General features: G+C 56.2%; 4 protein-coding genes across 14 annotated transcripts in view; 3 read left to right on the top strand and 1 right to left on the bottom strand.

Annotated features, from left to right (window-relative positions):
- CACNA2D2 (calcium voltage-gated channel auxiliary subunit alpha2delta 2) overlaps window positions 1–4234 on the top strand; it is a 138832-nt gene extending 134598 nt beyond the window's left edge. For 2 of the 8 annotated variants that reach the window (XM_067754548.1, XM_067754543.1), the window contains 11 exons: window positions 16–114; window positions 207–295; window positions 482–529; window positions 767–838; window positions 942–1094; window positions 1237–1289; window positions 1408–1463; window positions 1598–1724; window positions 1884–1993; window positions 2081–2163; window positions 2283–4234. In XM_067754548.1, coding sequence (XP_067610649.1) covers window positions 16–114; window positions 207–295; window positions 482–529; window positions 767–838; window positions 942–1094; window positions 1237–1289; window positions 1408–1463; window positions 1598–1724; window positions 1884–1993; window positions 2081–2163; window positions 2283–2423 — 1031 coding nt within the window. In that variant the 3' untranslated portion in view covers window positions 2424–4234. Of the gene's footprint in view, window positions 1–15; window positions 115–206; window positions 296–478; window positions 530–766; window positions 839–941; window positions 1095–1236; window positions 1290–1407; window positions 1464–1597; window positions 1725–1883; window positions 1995–2075; window positions 2164–2282 lie in introns of all 8 variants that reach the window. The other 6 variants (XM_067754545.1, XM_067754541.1, XM_067754547.1 and 3 more) reach the window with 3 other exon arrangements.
- Window positions 4235–6609: 2375 nt separating this feature from the next.
- On the top strand, window positions 6610–11732 carry TMEM115 (transmembrane protein 115). Its single transcript, XM_067754531.1, has 2 exons — window positions 6610–7919; window positions 10939–11732. The coding sequence occupies exons 1-2, from the start codon at window positions 7069–7071 to the stop codon at window positions 11141–11143; spliced, it is 1056 nt and encodes a 351-aa protein (XP_067610632.1). The 5' UTR covers window positions 6610–7068; the 3' UTR covers window positions 11144–11732.
- An 809-nt stretch (window positions 11733–12541) lies between these two features.
- CYB561D2 (cytochrome b561 family member D2) lies at window positions 12542–16719 on the bottom strand. 3 transcript variants are annotated; one of them, XM_067754539.1, is made up of 4 exons: window positions 16587–16719; window positions 14585–14733; window positions 14074–14111; window positions 12542–13379 (listed from the first exon to the last, which is right to left on the bottom strand). In XM_067754539.1, the coding sequence occupies exons 2-4, from the start codon at window positions 14709–14711 to the stop codon at window positions 12876–12878; spliced, it is 669 nt and encodes a 222-aa protein (XP_067610640.1). In that variant the 5' UTR covers window positions 14712–14733; window positions 16587–16719; the 3' UTR covers window positions 12542–12875. The 3 variants fall into 3 exon arrangements, with proteins under 3 accessions (XP_067610640.1, XP_067610639.1, XP_067610638.1); XM_067754538.1 differs by lacking the exon at window positions 16587–16719 and adding an exon at window positions 15174–15319; XM_067754537.1 differs by lacking the exon at window positions 16587–16719 and adding an exon at window positions 15161–15310.
- On the top strand, window positions 15324–18691 carry NPRL2 (NPR2 like, GATOR1 complex subunit). Of its 2 annotated transcripts, XM_067754529.1 has the most exons (11): window positions 15324–15550; window positions 16080–16171; window positions 16273–16441; window positions 16610–16718; window positions 17092–17228; window positions 17320–17417; window positions 17537–17573; window positions 17692–17785; window positions 17861–17978; window positions 18244–18386; window positions 18473–18691. In XM_067754529.1, the coding sequence occupies exons 1-11, from the start codon at window positions 15473–15475 to the stop codon at window positions 18538–18540; spliced, it is 1143 nt and encodes a 380-aa protein (XP_067610630.1). In that variant the 5' UTR covers window positions 15324–15472; the 3' UTR covers window positions 18541–18691. The 2 variants fall into 2 exon arrangements, with proteins under 2 accessions (XP_067610630.1, XP_067610631.1); XM_067754530.1 differs by lacking the exon at window positions 16610–16718 and having other exon boundaries at window positions 17058–17228.
- Window positions 18692–19041: the final 350 nt, after the last annotated feature.

Raw genomic sequence — 19041 nt, 5'->3', positions numbered from 1 at the left:
CTCACCCACCCCCAGCCCGGTTAAGGCCGCTGGAGCTGGAGAATGACACGGTGGGCATCCTCGTCAGCACGGCTGTGGAGCTCAGCCTAGGTGGACGCACACTGAGGCCAGCAGGTGAATACCCAGGGCGGAGGTAGGGAAAGAGAAAATGGGCAGTGTGCTGCCCAGGTAGGTGGGCATTGATGGCCCCTTGCTCTCCCCCACAGTGGTAGGCGTTAAGCTGGACCTAGAGGCCTGGGCTGAGAAGTTCAAGGTGCTAGCCAGCAACCGTACCCACCAGGACCAGCCTCAGAAGGTATCTGGTCAGGGATGAGGGCAGTAAGCCCAGAAGCACCCATTCTGGAGTCCCCAGGAACCCCTACCAGTCCTCCCACTCAGAGTGGCTCTGGTGCCTATGGGGAGGCAGGGTCCCCGATGTATAAAGGGTGATGGGAGGAGGAAAACTGGTGGGCACTTACGGTCCTTTTTCTCTGCCCAGCAGTGCGGCCCCAACAGCCACTGTGAGATGGACTGCGAGGTTAACAACGAGGTGCGTGTGCCCTGAACCCTAGCTTACCCCACTCCTGGACACCTGAGTCCCAAATGCAGCTCCTAGCCCATCCCATCCCTTAGCCAGTGGGTCTCAACATCCCACCCTGACTTCACAGCTTTACCAGAACTGGGGGAATGGTGCCCCCTCCACTCAGCTACTGGACTGCCAGGGTCTGTGGAGGAAAGGCTGGGCTGGAGCCCCTCCCCATCTTCCTCCCCCTTTCCCACCTCTCAGGACCTGCTCTGTGTCCTCATTGATGATGGGGGATTCCTGGTGCTGTCAAACCAGAACCATCAGTGGGACCAGGTGAGGGTCAGGAAGAGGGTGGAAGGAGAGGGTCTGGGTTTGAGCCTTCTGGGGATATGGCACTGCCAGCCCTGTGACTACCACTGCCTCCCGGCATCCCCAGGTGGGCAGATTCTTCAGTGAGGTGGATGCCAACCTGATGCTGGCACTCTACAATAACTCCTTCTACACCCGCAAGGAGTCCTACGACTATCAGGCAGCCTGTGCCCCCCTGCCCCCGGGCAACCTGGGTGCCGCACCCCGGGGCATCTTTGTGGTGAGCCCCAGCAATGCCTGACCTGCAGATGGGGGGACTGGGAGACCTGCCCACAGATGACCCCCTACCTCTAACGAGAAAGCTGGGGGTGAACCAGGTCCAGGGGCAGCAGTGGGAGCCCATGCCACTCTCTCCACTGCAGCCCACCATTGCAGACTTCCTTAACCTAGCCTGGTGGACCTCTGCTGCGGCCTGGTGAGTCCCCAGGGGAAATGGGAGAGGGAGGGTGCTCCCTGGGCAGGAGGGCTGGAAAGAAATGGGGCACGGTACTGGCCTCGCTGACCACTCCCACTCGGTGACCCATGCCCTGCAGGTCTTTGTTCCAGCAACTTCTCTATGGTCTCATCTACCACAGCTGGTTCCAGGCAGGTAGGTAGGGCTTTGGAGGTCCCTCCTCAAAGCCCCTCCCCAAACTGAGACCTACTCCAAAGGGAGGGCGGGGCTTACGGCTGAGCGAGGCTCAGGGTGTAGGGGTGCAGCTGAGGGGCTCTGGACCCTCGCAGACCCCGCGGAGGCCGAGGGGAACCCCGAGGTGCGCGAGAGCAGCTGCGTCATGAAACAGACCCAGTACTACTTCGGTTCGGTGAACGCCTCCTACAACGCCATCATCGACTGCGGAAACTGCTCCAGGTGCGCGCGCTGAGCAGGCCAGAGGGGCGGGGCCGGGCCGGGCCGGGGCTGCAGCGGGGAAGGGAGGGGAGGGGAGGGGAAGGGAGGGGAGGGGAGGGGAGGGGAGGGGCGGCGGGGTGGGGCGAACCTTAGCGCCCCGCCTTTCTGTGCTGCCTCCAGGCTCTTCCACGCACAGAGACTCACCCACACCAACCTTCTCTTCGTGGTGGCAGAGAAGCCGCTGTGCAGCCAGTGTGAGGCTGGCCGGCTGCTGCAGAAGGAGACACACTGTATCCTTCCCGCGCTGCTCCCCGGCCCCTCCCGCCCAGCGCGTTCCCTCCGTGCCGCCGCCCCCTTGACTCCCCACCCATGCCCAGCGGACGGCCCGGAGCAGTGTGAACTGGTGCAGAGACCGCGATACCGGAGAGGCCCACACATCTGCTTCGACTACAACGCCACGGTGAGGAGGGGGGCGGCGGCCTTGACCTGCAGCTCCCCTGCCCCAGGGCTAGTGCGGCCCTGCGCACCCGCTGCCCGCCCAGCCCGGGCAGACCGGCTGCTCCTTGTCTCTTTCCACAGGAAGATACCTCAGACTGCGGCCGCGGAGCCTCTTTCCCACCGTCGTTGGGCGTCTTGGTGTCCCTGCAGCTGCTACTCCTCCTGAGCCTGCCTCCCCGGCCGCAGCCTCAAGTCCACGCCCACCCTTCTCGCCGCCTCTGAGTGCCCCTCCCCCCACCAGGCCTCCCCGCCGCTCCCCTGCTCCCTCGCCCCACACTTCCCACCTTAGAGCCTCGCCCCCCTCCCTCACTGAAGGACCTGAGTGCGTCTGGCCCCGAGAATCTGCGCCTTGGGGGGAGGGGGGGTCCCGAAGGAAGGCGCCGCAGGTCTTTGGCCCCCGAGCCACGTCTGGCTGCTGAACTGTCAGAATGTCCCCAGACCCCTCATTCCCACTGGACTCACCCACCCCGGAGGGCTGGGCCAGGGAGGCCACAGTACTGGTGCCAAACCAGGCCTCCACAGCCCGCCCTGCCCCGAGGCTCCCTTTGTGTGGAAGACCGAGGTCTTGCCCCAGTTGGACTCCTCTAACCTGGCCCTTCTGCTACACCCAGGACTAAATCTGGGAATAATGGAGGAAATTGAGATGGGCAGTTTGAGGCCTGTGCATCCCAGCTTAAGTCCTGGCAGGAGAGAGGTCCTGGGGCAGCCCCCAATGAGCTCCTGCCTCTCTCAGGCCTACAGCCACCTGTCCCTCCCCAAGCCCGGCAGGTGGCAGAACAGTGACAGTGACACCGGCTAAGACTCAACCCCATACACACCTGGAGCCCTGAGGGCAGAAACTGGACTCCGACATACCCAGGAGGGCACACACACAAACACAGACGTGCACAGACACACACACCCTGGGGTGGGGTGAGGGTGGGGGCTCACAAAGCCTTATACGGGGTGAGGGGTTGGTGGGAGGTTGGCATGTGCACACTCCATCTCCTGCTCACCGTCCGCCTCTTATGTGACCTGTAACCCAGCTGGTCCCCCATCTCTAAAGCTGAATGTCAAACAGTGCCAAATGCTGGGGCAAAGGGTGAAGACCCCTCTGTCCTGACCTAGCCGCCAGTGTCCCCTTATTGCCCCTGACCCTGCCAGGTGCTCATTGTAACCATTTCTCACTAGTGTCAGGCCCCCAGTGGGACCACATGCCACTGCCTGCACCCCTCAGCAGAGGAACTCTCACCAGGCATCACCCTTTGCCTTAGCGGGGGTGACTTGATTACTCCTAGCTGGGTCATCCCACCCCCAATCTGCCCCTTATACACTCAGGCCTGTCTCTTTCCCACTCACACACTCCCTGGCCAAACTGCTCCTCCCTGCTGAACACACACTTGCACATACATATACACACTCTGTGCACATACACAGGCTGGGCCTGGGAACATCTCTTCACACCATTCATTCTGGTCATTTCTTGCAAAGGCATCCCAGCCTGGGGGCCATTGGGGGACTGAGGGCAGGGGGATATGGCCATAGGGCTCAGATGGACTGGGAGGAGGGGGGGAGGGTGATACATTAATTAATGGCTCCGTTAATTAATGTCACGTTGCTTGTCGCTTTCTCAGTGTGTGTGTATGGTCCATGCCCACTGCTGGTGCCAGGGTGGGCACCCATGCTGTATACCCAGCCTAGATGCCAGCCATGTCTTGCAGGGGCGTGTGTGTAACTGTAGTGTAGTCAGGTGCTCAATGGAGAATATAAAAATAAAGAAAGAAACATATACAGATAAATTAATATATATTTTAAGTTTAAAAAACAGAAAAGCAGACAAAGCAATCCCCATCAGGTAGTTGTCAAACCCCCAGCTGGGTCTGATCCTTCTCATCACCCACCCGACCTGGCTGTCCCCTCACCTCGGGCTCGGGGGATCTGTGGGGGACTGGGGGGCCATTTCCTTTTATCTGCCCTTTTTTTTTGGTTGTTCTATTTTGTACAGACAAGTCAGAAAAACAACAGCGACAAAAAAGTCAAGAAACTTTGTAAAATATTGTGTGTGTGATTCCTTGTAAAATATTTTCAAATGGTTTATTACAAAAGATCAGTTATTAAATAATGTTCATATTTTCACTTCAAATGGTTCCCATACACTGTCTCTGCCCTGGAGTGAGGACTGGGTGGCTTGAAGACAGGTGGCCATGACCTCAGAGCCCCACTTACCACTTAATTGGGAGTGAAGGCCATAGCAATCCAGGTCTCTGGTGGGTGGAGGGCATGACGCTTCCCAGGCCTCCTAAGTGCTAGATCCTTGACATCCTTTGTCTTGTATAATCTTATCAAAAGCCTCCAGGAAAAACTGTCTTTAAAAAAAAAAGTCTCCCAGAGGCTCAAGGCCAAGACTGTGGAGGAAAGAAGATGGAGATGAGATGCAGGCTTCTAGCCAATAGGATCAGACTACCAGGGCATACGCAGGTCCTCCAGGTGGAGCAAAGAGTGACTACCTGGCCCAAGTCCATGACTTCGTGCTTAAGGGCCAGTGCTGCTGTCCAGAGGAGGCCAAGGTCTGGCCCACCCACAAGCATGATGGCTGCTCCTTCCCAGCCCAGAGGAGGCCTGGTGCTGTCAGTGGCCACTGCTGCTCACGCTGGAACACAGCTCTGAGTCCATTTCAGCAAATCTCGGGCCTCCCTCTGGCAAGCCCTACACCCTTGTTCATTTTAATCCCAACTCTCTTAATAGTCAATCCTATTCTGTGTGACCTTCGAGTTTCTTTTCAACGGGAAAGACTTATAACCACCAGTGCAGAGATTTCCCAGTACTACTGACACTTGCTCTCTTACAGTACACACTCCACACTATGCACTCACCCTGTGCTGAGTACTTACCACACATTAGAGTTGGATATTAGTTTATCTCCATACCGCAGATGAGCAAATTGAGACTTAGGAGAAATCCTTTCTCCCAGATGCAAGAAACCAGCAAAGGTTTTGGAAATGAGGTGGCCTGTGGCTTGGGGACCTTGGATGCTAAATAAATAAAAGAGGGCATTCCAGGTCTTAGTGAAGACACCTTTCCTCACCCTCTGCAAGGGTTGGCCACAGAGCAAAGCCTAACTAGCAACCCCTGAGGCAGCTCCCATGCTCCGCAACAGCCCCAGAGGTCCTGGGGTAGACCTGCCATGTAAAATACAGAACATCCAATCAAATTTGGAATTTCAGATAATCAATGAATATTCTTCAGTATGTTCCCAACATTGCATGGGACATAACTATGCTAAAAATTGAAGACATGCTTATACTGAAAAAATTATTCATTGTTTAACTGAAATGCTAATTGAGCGCCCTGTATTTTGATTTGCTATATCTGGCAACCCTACCCTGGGGTGACATGCAGCAGGAACCCAGAGCCCAAAGGTAAAGGAAAGCAACACCTTTTGTGATCTGGAAGGCTGTGCACACGTCGGCAGTTGTACTGAGATCAGTGGCGGAAAGGAAGGGATTCTGCACTTTATAAATGTACTTTGTCATATATTTATTTTAATTATATGCATATTAAAAAAAAAACTCAATATACAAAAAACAAAAATCAGTTTTGCACAGGACACAACCTACCTGAAGCCACCGTTGCAGTGAGGTGGAGACCCAAGGCCAGCCTGACCCAAGTTTGTGGAGAGACCTCTCTTCATCAGGATCAGCGATTGACTGTGGTGAGGAAGAGAGTCATTAAGAGAAGTCCAGTCTCACCCCTTTGGGGGCTGGAGATCCGAGTTCCGGTATGGGCTCCACCTCATTTGTAACAAGGGCAGCCTGGGCAACACACTCACTGAGCACCCAGGGTGGACTGGCATTGTACACGCCAGTCCCCCTGGATCCTCACGGTAGGTCCTGTCATCATCCCCATTTTACTGTCCATGAAACTGGGTTTCAACAAAGTTCGGGAATTTGGCCATTGTCACACAGCCGCCAAAACGCAGAGCAAGAATTCCAACCTGGGTCAGGCACACACCAGACCGCGGAAGTTCCAGGAGTTCGCGCCCCCTGGACCATCCAACATTCCTACCTGCACACCTGCCCACTAGGACACACCCACTCAGATAAACAGGCACACACTGAGCCAATCCTTCCGGGAAATTCAGCACGCGCGTGGCCTGCAGCTGTGCTGCCGCTGGTACCCGCTGCTCTCCAGAGGTTAGCGATGCCCGTTCACCCTCCCCCACCTCTGGAGAACCGACGGAAACGGTCCTGAGAACTACAACTCCCAAGCACACTCTCCTCTTCCGGCGCACAGCCTCCTGGGACTTGTTGTTCTACCCAGAACCCTGATATCCGCTGGTCCCGGCTCCGGCCGAGGACTCCATGTCCCAGCATGCCGCGGAACCGTAAGGCCGACGTTCAGAGGGCGTCCTGCAGCCTCTCCGAGCGCGCAGGCGCAGCGCCGCTGTTTGTCGGCGCCTGAGAAGGGAGGAGGTACGGTCGAAGCCGAGGCCGAGGCGGAGCTGACCAGACTTGACTCCGACCCAGAACCAGCCTCCAGTCCCGCGTCGACCGTAGGGCCCCAGAGTGGATGGAGAAGATCGAGCCCTGAGATCACCGCCATTCCGGTCGGCGCGGTGGCCACACAGAGCAGGCAGTTAGGCGTGCCTAAGCTGCCCAGGGTCTTCCCTCAGATCCCCGGCGAGGGGCCTAGGCCCTGGCCCCGCGACCAGGCCCGGCTCTGCCCTTTGGGACCGGAGTCGACCCGACCGGAAGTGGACCTTTCACCGGGGCCATAGGCCAGTGACTAGGTCGGACCCGGGCCTCCCGTCGGGGCCGGACTGGGACGAGGCCCCGGGGAGGCCCCTAGCCCACTAAACCCTTTCCTAAGGCCGACGCCCGCCAGGAAGATGCAGCGCGCCCTACCGGGCGCCCGCCAACACTTGGGGGCCATCCTGTCCAGCGCCAGCGTGGTGGTGAAGGCTCTGTGCGCTGCGGTACTATTCCTCTACCTGCTGTCCTTCGCCGTGGACACGGGCTGCCTGGCGGTCACCCCAGGCTACCTCTTTCCACCCAACTTCTGGATCTGGACCCTGGCCACCCATGGGCTGATGGAACAGCATGTGTGGGATGTGGCCATCAGCCTGGCCACAGTGGTGGTGGCTGGACGTTTGCTGGAGCCCCTCTGGGGGGCCTTGGAGCTGCTCATCTTCTTCTCAGTGGTGAACGTGTCTGTGGGGCTACTGGGGGCCTTCGCCTACCTCCTCACCTACATGGCTTCCTTCAACTTGGTGTACCTTTTCACTGTCCGCATCCACGGCGCCCTGGGCTTCCTAGGTGGTGTCCTGGTGGCACTCAAGCAAACCATGGGGGACTGTGTGGTCCTGCGAGTGCCTCAGGTGCGTGTCAGTGTGGTGCCCATGCTGCTTTTGGGGCTGCTGCTGCTGCTGCGGCTGGCCACACTGCTCCAGAGCCCAGCGCTGGCCTCCTATGGCTTTGGGCTGATCTCCAGTTGGGTGTATCTTCGCTTCTACCAGCGCCATAGCCGAGGCCGAGGCGACATGGCCGACCACTTTGCCTTTGCCACCTTCTTCCCTGAGATCCTGCAGCCTGTGGTGGGGCTGTTGGCGAACTTGGTGCATGGCCTCCTGGTGAAGGTAAAGATATGCCAGAAGACAGTGAAGCGCTATGATGTGGGTGCCCCATCCTCCATCACCATCAGCCTCCCAGGCACAGACCCTCAAGACGCAGAGCGGAGAAGGTACTGTGGAATCTTACAAAACCTTGTCGAGCTAGGATAGTATTATTAATCAAGTCACATTCCATCTGTTGAGGTGCTTGCTGTATGTAGGCTGGCAGCCTACAGTCAGATGTTGGGGCGGATTCAGAAAGAGAAAAGCCAGCTTGTGGCCTGGAGCTCAGCATTTAAGTGTCTGGGCTGCAGGAGGTGCTTTCCAAAATTAGGGAGTAAAAGTGGCCTTTCTCACCACTCAGGCCGCTTAAGTTTCAAGAAATGCCCTGCTTCCTTTTGAGCTGTGTGAGGGGCAAATGGAGAGCCAGGTACACGTAACCCTGGCCTTGTCTCAGAATCTCCAAATCCTAGACACTGGTCCTGTGGGAGCCAGAAACAACCTGCTGGTCCTTCTTCCCCTGTGAGAGAGGGACAGAGAAGGAAACATGGGATCCTTAAGAGATGGTCTGGGCCACCCTAGTTTCCAAACGCTGGACTACACCCTCTTCCTGAGCCTTAATTCAGATGTTGTGCTTCTCTGCCGCTTATTTATTGAGAGGGAAGCCTGGGGTATAACTAGACTTAGACACACCCCCTCACCCCCACCACCCCCGCCTACTCTGGCAGGCATGTGTCACCAAACCCAGGGGACAGCCACATGACCCACCGAGGGAGCCTGCTGACCACACCAGGAAGTGGAGACAACCTTTTCATTATCTGTAAACCAAGCCATCTGCACCATCAGGAATCCCAACTGAATTATTCACTGAATGCACCTTGGCCAGGGCAGGACAGATCTTTTTTAATCCATCTCTTTCTGTCTCTCCCAGGTCTGTGGACTTACCAGAGTGGTCACAGCTCTGTTTCCAACATTATTCTTTTTTTTTTTTTTTAATTTTATTTATTATTTTTGGCTGCGTCGGGTCTTCATTGCTTTGCGCGGGCTTTCTGTAGCTGCGGCGAGCGGGGGCTACTCTTCATTGCAGTGCGCGGGCTTCTCTTGTTACAGAGCACAGGCTCTAGGCGCATGGGCTTCAGTAGTTGTGGCTCGTGGGCTCTAGAGCACAGGCTCAGTAGTTGTGGCGCACGGGCTTAGTTGCTCCACAGCATGTGGGATCCTCCCTGGCCAGGGATCGAACCCGTGTCCCCTGCATTGGCAGGCGGATTCGTAACCACTGCGCCACCAGAAGCCCCCTCAACATTATTTTTGAGTGTTTTTTTTGATGCAGTTACTTGAGTAGTGAAATTTAGAGCAGGCTCTGTTCATACTGTCTGCATTTGTCAAAGCCTTCTGTTTTTGCTCACCTGTGTAATGAGTTCTTAGCAGGCAGCTTTATGAATTCAGCTGGAGTTGTCCCTGTGCCTACTCTCCACTGGGGCTGTGGAGTGTGGGCCACACCCCTTTCTTGAAGGAGTTTCCAGCTGGGGAAGGCCACAGATTACTATGGTCCAAGGTGGCAGGTGTTGAAAAGTACACACGGCATGCTGCAGAGCTTAATTGTGGGCTCTACAGTTTTTGTCTCTGTGGCTGATGAATCCTAAAGACCGAGGTCTCTATTAACCTTATCCAGTGGAGGCGATGCGGTCAGGAGGGCTGGGCCTGGTAGAAACTGAGCTGTCCTCAGAGCTGTTCAGGTGATCCCAGGCCACAGTGGTGGCCCCTCCCCCAGTGGAGATCTGGGATTGTTAGGGTTGGCTGAACATTCGAAAAACCTCTACGCAGCCCCAAGAAAATGGACAGGTGGAGGCAGATTGGGGTGGGGGGTGTCAGGAAGTGGGTTCTTGGCATAGTCTTGTGGTTGTTACCTTGCTTGGGGATGGGGGTTACTCCACCAACCAGTTTGACATCTTGCTGCATGCCATTCCCTGACCCAAAGAGCTAGTGATAGTGGGAGGCAGGGGTTCCTACCTTTGACCCTTGTGAGGGAGTGATTAGCATGCCACCATCTCTCTACCTTGGCAGGCTTTAAACAGAATTGACAAGGCAGTCTCCAGAATGGGAGCCTGGGTCGCAGCATCCTGTGTGTGCCAAGTTGCCATGGTGCCAGGCTGGAGGATAGGGTGGAAGTGTGCTGGGGCTTTCTGTGCCTATGTTGTTGTTGTCCCTCTCGTCATGTTCCCTGGCATGGTGGAGATTTTGGTTTTCTGCTGGAACATGGAAGGCTATACAGGTCCCCCATGCTGGTGGCACAGACTTGGAGGCATCAGGGGTCCACAGTGACCACTAGTAGAAGTGTTACCTGGCAGCATGGGCATCCCAACTCCTGGTGGGCAGGGTCCCAAGTGCACGTATATACTTTCTTCTAGCGAACTTTCCCACCTCCCTGCAGAGTGGGGTCTCCAGGGGTCTGCCCAGTGAAACCAGTAGGCTCTGGCCTGTGCCCTACCCACATGGATTGTTTCTCCTTCCTCTCCTTCTGCTAGGACGCTGTGTGTTCCTGCTCTAACACAGGTCCTGGTGGGTTTGGAGATTCTTCTCGGAAGGAGAATATTAGAGTCAGTTAGGAGGGGTGAGCTGACCCAGGTTGGCCCTGCTTCCCAGGCTGAGAGCCAAGGCAGGTGCTTGAGTTCCAAACTTCCCCACAGACCCTTGCCAGGAGGCTCAAAATACTCCTAACAAGGAGAGGGGGGAGAAGTAATGCCTTGAATGTGATGCCAGTGCCTAGCAGAAACTCACATGTCCAGGGACTTGCCCTTCCACCTGTCTGCCCAGGGACACCAGCTTTGCCCAACCTTAGGCACCATCCTCAGAACCATTCCTGGGGCTGGCCTGTGGGCAGGCTGGCAGGCACCCAGCTGGCCTTCTCAGCCTGGAGGTGCCCCAGCTATGGAAGGAAGGCCCTACAGCCTTTGGGTCCTCATTCTGATGGCAGAGTGTGCCCTAATCCAATCCCTGTGGAGCCCTGGGCCCTGTATGGGGAAGGAGAACCCATAGGGTTCTGAGAGAGGAGTGTGAGCAGTACGGCATGTCAGTTTCCTGGGGGAGAGAGTGCAGGGCATGAGCCAAGTTCAGATCCTGAGTGACCTGTCATCTTTCCTCTGGCCCCAGGCAACTGGCTCTGAAGGCCCTCAACGAGCGGTTGAAGCGAGTGGAGGACCAGTCCGTCTGGCCCAGCATGGAAGACGATGAAGAGGAGGCTGGGGCCAAGGTGGATAGCCCCCTGCCGTCAGACAAGGCCCCCACGCTCCCAGGGAAGGGGCCTGTCCCAGAATCCAGCCTGATCACCTTTGAGGCAGCTCCCCCGAAGCTGTAACTCTAGACCACCTTGAGTGTAGCACCTCTTCTCCCAAGCCCCCCTTGACACACTCTCAGCTACTCCAGGGCACTGACTGCTCTGAGGAGAGGGAAGAAGGCCTGCTGGGGGTTGCCACAGACTTCTGCTATTTCTCGCCAACACTACCCAGGATTCTTGCTACCTGGTTCCAACTCCAGACAACCACTATGCCAGGCATGGGGCCTCTGAAGCACAGCCAGCCCAGGCCATCTGAGGTAAGACTGTACCTCAGCAAGCAGCCTCAAGCAAGTGGCTGCAGGGGCACTGGTGCCATGGCTCCTAAGCCAACCCTCACACCTGATACTGGTTGCCGAGAGCCCTGAGCCAAGGCAAGGATTTGCCAAAAACATTCTGGGGGTCCAGCCAGTGCAGGAGCCAGTGCAGGGCTGTACATCCCTGCCCGCCCACAAAGAGACTACATTCATGTCAAGATTTCTGATTCCCTCTGCTGTGGCCATAGCTGCTTCTGGGCCAGAACAGTCACAGCTCCCAGGTATTTTCTACAGGACCACTTGAGTGGGCAGCCAAGCCCAGCCTCGCAGTATCAATAAAGCAGTTCTTTGAGGTATGGCTCCTGGGCTCTGTTAGACCACCTTGTGCAGCCCCCTCATCATGCTCAACTGCAGAGTTAGACAGGGACTTAACTCTAGGTTCAAGGGCTTGGTCACCAAAGCTACTCCAGCTGGATAAAAAGCCCATTGCCCTCATCCCCTTCCCCCCATCACACTCCCCCTTGCCTCACCACCACATGCCCACTGTCAAGCAGTCTTCCCAGAGCTGTCACCTCAGGCTCTTACTTACTTTCTGCCTCCCTGCACTACCTGGTGAAGGAGGCCCTGCCTGGAGGACCTGATAATTAAGCGCCTCTCTATCATAAGGAGTTGTTCTTATCCATGACTCACCTCCAAGACAGAGTGCTCAGGGCCTGGCATCTAGGGAGGCAGCCCATCCCCAGTTCCCATCCTGTCATTGCCCAGATTTGACCACCACAGTCTAGAAACTCCAACATATGAGCAGCTGGGAGACTGAAATACACACAGCCGCACCATTCACAGCTACAGCCCTCGGGCCTGCTAGGGCCCTGAGTGGCATGGGGTGCTTAGCCAGATCCGGGGGGCTAGTGTGCCAAGAGAGCTTTAGCCCCTCAGTGAGCAGCCAGGGACGGGTCCCCATCTTGCCCAGCTGCCCATTTTTTCATGCTGATGGCATTAGCAAGAACTATCCCCAGCTTTGGACTGTTCCTCCCATCCAGTCTTTTCAGTCTTAATATATATATATATATTTGGCCGCGCCTCACGGCACGTGGGATCAAACCCACGCCCCCTGCATTGGAAGTGCGGAGTCTTAACCACCAGACCACCGGGAAAGTCCCTTCAGTCTCTTAAAATTTTATTTTACTTTTTTCTCTTATCTCATTTCTGGACATACCAGCACAAGTTGAGTTGCTGTGGGCAGGGGGCAGTCTTGAAACCCAACTTCATCCAGACACATGATCCATAAACTCCTCTGGGATGGCAGAAAAAGAAGGAAAGGAGAGGTACTCCAGCATGAGGAGCAAGTAATAGTGTCACACAAAGGACTCCGGCTACCCGTGACCGCACCAGGGCCTGAGGTGTCCCGTGACCGAGTCAACTGAGAGAGTCCAGGAGGTCTCAGCCCCGGCTACCACACTGAGGGGCAAATCCAGGCTTCCCCTAGTTCTGGGAAAAGCTCATGGCTGGATCCTCTTGCGGTACAGGTAGGCGTTGCTCACCTGGTTCATAATGACCAAGCTGGTAACGACAGGGCATAGCACAGCCAGGTACCAGACCCCACCAGTGACTGTGGCAGTGAACCAGAGTGAGCACATGCCCAACAAGAGGCTGGCACTACCCAGAAGGTAGCCCACCAACCCAGAAGTGGCATGGTACAGCTTGAGCTTGGCCAGGGGCCATCGAGGCAGCAATTTGGGGTAGAGCAGCCCCACCCCACCTGAGCACTGCAGCCCTGCCCACAGCACAGCTAGCAGCCCTGCCCGCCCATGCCACGTGGCCAGGTGGGCTTTGCCAAGCTGTTCCTTGTGAAGGATGACAAGGCCCAGGCCCAGCAGTGCACACAGCAGGGCTAGCAGCTGCAGAACCCAGTGGCAGCGTGCTCGGCCCTTCCGCGAGAGGGAGCGCAGCAGCGAACTCTCAGGAGAGAACACCAGCAGTGCCTCGGTCATCAGGAAAGAGAACTGGGGAGACAGGGATGGGACACTAAATGAGAGTGCTGCCCAGCAGAAGGGAAGAAAGCTTTAGATATAACCTAAGCTGCCAGCTAGTGTGGGCAGATTCCGCTTCATTCTCTCCCCACTAACGAGTATCTATTTGGTGGCACAAGAGTGGAGAATTCCATCTGGGACAGAACATCTGCTCTGAGTAACCAGCAGGAGGTACCTCTCCACACTGCTTCTAGCTGCTATTCTGAAATGTCATCTCTGCTGTGCTACCCAGCAAACACAAGGTTTGAGATGTGGCAGTTATAAATGATTCACAAGCTTTGTTTTTCTGACACAGGACTGGATACAATTTCTTGGCAAGAGTTGGCCACATGGGTGCACTGTTTCAGGAAAATTAGGTGCATCACTATAAATTAAGGTGAAAAGGGACACAGGTATACCCAAATGCATATTCTAAGCCTCCTGCCTGGAGGTGGACGAAGCCTCATTTTGTGCTTAGACAAACCCATTTGCCCTGCATCTCGAATACTCTAGTTCAAGCGTGGGATATAAACTATAGGCAGGAGTTGGAGCATACAGTGCATCTAACCCCACATCCCATTACTCCAAACAGATATTAAGTGTTCATTAACGTTTAGAGGGCGCTAAGACCACCACCCATAGCTATGCTCCCTCCCATCCCTAAGAGCTGGACAGGCCCACTACTTACAGCCAGAGACATAAGCACAGGGTGCCAGGAGAAGAGACCTGGAATGAGAAGAGGAAGCCTCGTGAAGCTGAAGCAAGAAGAACCCAGCCACGCCAATCCCCACGGGCTGAGGAGTATGAGTAGCTCATCGCCCAAGGAGGTGCTGCCAAAATGCAAGCCCCTTCTTGCTGCAACAAACTGACCCCATACCTATCGTCTCTTCCTGGACCCTCCCTGGATCAGAAGCCATGCTTTGCCACTCCTCTGGCAGTCCTCCCTCCTTCCCCCTGCACTTTGCAAGAGGCAGCTAAGTGGAGCACCAAGACAAGAGAAGCCAGGTACTCTATGGGACCTGGCCAAGCTGGCAGAGCCCCAACTCTCATCTATTCCACCCCACTTATTCCTCCAGCATAGCATGTCCCTCAGCCAACCAGGCCTTTCCCAGGAGTCAGATCCAAGGCTTACTATTGCCCCTGCTCCCCAGGAAAAGTGACACTTTCCTTCCCAAAAGTCAATTATGAATTCTACTTACTGGAGCCAGGCCTGGCAAGTACAGCCACAAAGATGGTGAAGCCCAGTGCCAGAATGTGGGCAGCAGCCCCAGATGCAGTGCGCAGAGCTCGGTATATGTGCGACTCGGTCTCCACAGAAAGGGCCATGGTCAACCAGGCCGGCTGTAGCCTGAAAGCATAGCAGAGTGAGCAAGGGTCTCTGGTGCCCGCTGTCCACTCCTTTCACTGGAGCAAGGGTTGCGGGGCAGGAATGCCACTCTCTTCCAAAAAGTTAAGGTAGGCAGGGACAGTACTAAGGCAGGCACCAGGAATAGTCGAGGACTGGTGGCCTGTCAGCGTGTACCCGCATCTGAATTGGCACTGATCACTGACTGGCCCACCTTCCAGGTAATATAGGCAAGGCCGTGTAATAGACTACAAATCCCAGCGTGCACCACGCCGTCGCCGGGCGGGAGCGCCTGCTGGAAGGGCGTGAAGCGCTACGGGAATTGTAGTTCCCAGTTGCGTCGAAATTATGGCCTGAGTCCCTTTGCGCACAGCCTCCCCACTTGCCGCTGGCCTGCTTCCCCTACACGCTAGGGATTCGCCTGCCTCACCCGCAGCGCCGACCTGACGAGGTGGTTCCCTCCCGAGAAAGTGGGTTACTCGGGGCTCTGCCGCGCGCCCTGCCGCTCCGTCGCGGAGCCTCTTAACTTCCGGGTGCGACGCCTATCCATCCGGGACTTCCTGGGACAGTACCCCGCAGCCACACGGCTGAGTCGCGCTGCACAGGCGCTGTTGAGCAGATGGCCTCACGGGTGTTCAGTGCGCAGGCGTGCTTGACCAGGCAGCCCAAACCTCCGGGCTGTTTCTGACAGGTGCTCCCAGGGACAGTGGCGCCAGCTACGGACCCCGGCCCCACTAGCGCCATGGGCAGTAGCTGCCGCATCGAATGCATATTCTTCAGCGAGTTCCACCCCACGCTGGGACCGAAGATCACCTATCAGGTGCCATCCGGGCTCGCGGGGCATGGGAGGCAAGGTAGAGGGACGCTCGGGGGAGTTCAGCCAGATGCCTGGAAGCGGTGGAACCCAGTGCCCCGTGCTGCACGCAGGCACGCCACCCCTTCATTCGCGGAAAATCGTGAACCAAGAGTATATTCAGACCCAGTCCCAGGCTCCCGGTGTGGCAAGGCAAACAAACATTCACATAGGCAGTGATTGTGGGAAATCGGGATGTGGGGGCCCAGGGGAGGTGCCAGGTTCTACGAGAGGTGTGAGTGGTGATCCACTAGTATCCCTGGATGCATCGGAATTTAGGTGAGGCAGGAGTGTGCCAGGTGGAGGGTACAGCGTATGCAAAAGCCAGGAGGTAGGTGAGAACATAATGTGTGTTTGGAAACACAAAAGAGTGGGCCTGGGTGGATGGGAGAGAGGAGAAACCCTGGAGAAGAGGGATTAGGTCTTGGGGCTCACCCTGTGTATTCCACCTAGTTATAAGGTCCACTAAGGGGATTCTTGGCACTCCCTTCCACAGGTCCCCGAGGACTTCATCTCCCGGGAGCTGTTTGACACCGTCCAGGTGTACATCATCACCAAGCCAGAGCTGCAGAATAAGCTCATCACTGTGTGAGGCCCTAGCTGGGGGGTTGGGAGGGTTCCCAGGAGGAGTGGAAAGACTTGGGGGTGAGAGGAGCCTGACTGTGTTCCCATCTGTTCCCCTCGTCCAGCACAGCCATGGAGAAGAAACTGATTGGCTGCCCCGTGTGCATCGAGCACAAGAAGTACAGCCGCAATGCCCTGCTCTTCAACCTAGGCTTCGTGTGTGATGCCCAGGCCAAGACTTGTGCCCTTGAGCCCATCGTCAAAAAGCTGGCTGGCTACCTGACCACACTGGAAGTATGCAACACGATGGGCTTGGGTGGATGGGCTTGGGTGGATGGGCAGGCAGAGTTAGGGAAGGTGTTCGCATGTCTCCAAAGCCCTCCAGACCCGGGAACCTTCCAGAGTAGGATGCCAGCCAAGGGTCCTGGGGTGTGCCCACCATGCTGTCCATGCTCCATCCAGCTAGAGAGCAGCTTCGTGTCCACGGAGGAGAGCAAACAGAAGTTGGTGCCCATCATGACCATCTTGCTGGAGGAGCTAAATGCCTCAGGCCGGTGCACTCTGCCCATCGGTATGGCCCAGCCTCTGTAAGGACAGCAGAGGGGTCAAGGAGGGATGGGGAAGTGTCAGGGGAAGGTGAGCCCAGTCAAGGACAAGACTCGTGAACAAATTGGTGGCCAGGAAATAGCCATGAGCTGAGCTGATGATGTCCAGGGCCCAGTGCGTGATGGGGCTGGAGAGGGGGAGGCCAGTAGAGCTCTCTAGCTCTGCTCCTTGGGCGTGTTCCTTCCCCTGTATGGACCTCAGTCTGTTGCTCCATAAAAGGGGAAGATGGCCCTACCCAGAGTCACCTGCCTGCCTCAAGGGTGGCTGGGAGGACTGGATGGTAATTGATGGCCTCTTGGAATAGATGGCACTGAGGATATGGGTGGGGTTCCCTGCAGATGAGTCTAACACCATCCACTTGAAGGTCATTGAGCAGCGGCCTGACCCTCCTGTGGCCCAGGAGTATGATGTGCCTGTCTTTACCAAAGACAAGGAGGATTTTTTCAACTCACAGTGGGACCTCACCACACAACAGGTATGCTAGCCCTCCCTGGCTATCATGACCTGCGGCTGGCCACAGCCCTGGCCTCATCCCACCCCTACTTACCCTGCTCTTCCCTGCCCAGATCCTGCCCTACATTGATGGTTTCCGCCACGTCCAGAAGATCTCAGCCGAGGCAGACGTGGAGCTCAACCTAGTGCGCATCGCCATCCAGAACCTGCTGTGAGTGGGGAACAGTGACACTCAGGACAGGGTCGCCAGTCAGGAAGAGCCCAGGGGCCCTGAGTGTGGGAGCTGGGAAGGCATGGCCCTCAGAAGCTGAGCACAGCTATCTCCCCCAGGTACTACGGCGTTGTGACACTGGTGTCCATCCTCCAGGTAGGTGTGTCTGGGGTCTGATTAAATGGAGAATGGATCATGTGGCTGAGCCCAATTGGGGCTGTGTCAGACTTCCAAGCCCCTCACTCAGGCCCCTGTGCCTCCTGGTACCCTCCAGTACTCCAATGTGTACTGCCCGACGCCCAAGGTCCAGGACCTAGTAGATGACAAGTCCCTGCAGGAGGCGTGTCTATCCTACGTGACCAAGCAAGGTATTAGCAGGCTCTGGGGGAGGCCATCTCAGGGAGGGCAGGGCCACCTGGAGAGCTGATCCCTGATGCCTACAGGGCACAAGAGGGCCAGTCTCCGGGATGTGTTCCAGCTGTACTGCAGCCTGAGCCCTGGCACTACTGTGAGAGATCTCATTGGCCGCCATCCCCAACAGCTGCAGCACGTTGATGAACGGTCAGAGGGGGATCCCCTGGGGCATGGAAGGTTTGCCTGAGGGCAGGTACACTCTCTGTGTCTCTCCCGAGCCCTGGGTCAGAGAGAAAGCAGGAGATTCCTGATGAGCAGAATCATGTGGCACTGCTACTCCAGGAAGGCTTCCTGGAGGTGATGGGTTTGAAGTCCAGTCTGGTCACTGAAACAAAACTGGAGGGGAGACTGGCCTGGCTAGAAGGAGGCCTGGCCAGAGCATCACCCCTTTCTTCCTCAACCCTCACCCCAGGAAGCTGATCCAGTTCGGGCTTATGAAGAACCTCATCCGGCGACTACAGAAGTATCCCGTGCGGGTGTCTCGGGAGGAGCGGAGCCACCCTGCCAGGCTTTACACAGGCTGCCACAGTTACGATGAGATCTGCTGCAAGACAGGTAGAGGCAGGCAGGACCACTGAGGTGGGGTCAAGGCAGGGTGGCCAGGCCAAGGCTTCTGACCTCACCTCCACCACACCACCCAGGCATGAGCTACCAAGAGCTGGATGAACGGCTGGAAAATGACCCCAACATCATCATCTGCTGGAAGTGAGGCTGGTGGGGGCTGGACCAGGCACACAGCTATGGCTATTCTCTCCTCCTAAGCCCTGCCTGGTGCATGAGGACTAGACCTACAAACTAGTCCATTACTGTCTCAAAGTTAACCCTCATTTCTATAAATAAAGTCATCCATTTCAACCTGCCTTTATTGAATACTGCCTCTGAGTCAGCCACCAGAGAGAACTCGCAGTGAAAGAAATAGCCATGGTCCGACGCCCTGGAGCACCATCTGGTGGCCAGAACCAACAATGGGCATGTAAAAGTGCCTGCTAATCATAAACTGAAATAAATAGCCAGAAAGAATCAATGGGGAAGCTGAGATGAAAAGTGAGTTGGGATGGGAGCTGAGGCTGCTCTGCATCAGATTCTCAAGGAAGGCCTAGCTGAACTGACTTAAATTGAACTCTGAAGGAGGAAGAGTATTCCAGACAGAGGTAACAGGCGCAAAAGCCCTGAAGCAAAAGCCACTTTAGGATGTATGAGGAAGCCAAGG

Source organism: Pseudorca crassidens, chromosome 10 (genome assembly GCF_039906515.1).
Source record: "Pseudorca crassidens isolate mPseCra1 chromosome 10, mPseCra1.hap1, whole genome shotgun sequence".
Taxonomy (NCBI): domain Eukaryota; kingdom Metazoa; phylum Chordata; class Mammalia; order Artiodactyla; family Delphinidae; genus Pseudorca; species Pseudorca crassidens.
The sequence above is the reverse complement of the archived record's forward strand: the minus strand, read 5'-3'. Positions and strand labels throughout refer to the sequence as shown.

Bases quoted from the DNA above. Each gene is read 5' to 3' on its own strand.
- NPRL2 (XM_067754529.1), top strand. From the start codon at position 15,473: ATGGGCAGTAGCTGCCGCATCGAATGCATATTCTTCAGCGAGTTCCAC. The intron at 16,172-16,272 runs GTGAGGCCCTAG...CCCCTCGTCCAG, and splicing joins CAGAATAAGCTCATCACTGT to CACAGCCATGGAGAAGAAAC. The intron at 17,229-17,319 runs GTATGCTAGCCC...TTCCCTGCCCAG, and splicing joins GGGACCTCACCACACAACAG to ATCCTGCCCTACATTGATGG.
- TMEM115 (XM_067754531.1), top strand. From the start codon at position 7,069: ATGCAGCGCGCCCTACCGGGCGCCCGCCAACACTTGGGGGCCATCCTG. The intron at 7,920-10,938 runs GTACTGTGGAAT...CTCTGGCCCCAG, and splicing joins CAAGACGCAGAGCGGAGAAG to GCAACTGGCTCTGAAGGCCC.
- CYB561D2 (XM_067754539.1), bottom strand. From the start codon at position 14,711: ATGGCCCTTTCTGTGGAGACCGAGTCGCACATATACCGAGCTCTGCGC. The intron at 14,112-14,584 runs GTAAGTAGAATT...TTCTCATTCCAG, and splicing joins ACTTGCCAGGCCTGGCTCCA to GTCTCTTCTCCTGGCACCCT. The intron at 13,380-14,073 runs GTAAGTAGTGGG...CTGTCTCCCCAG, and splicing joins CTGTGCTTATGTCTCTGGCT to TTCTCTTTCCTGATGACCGA.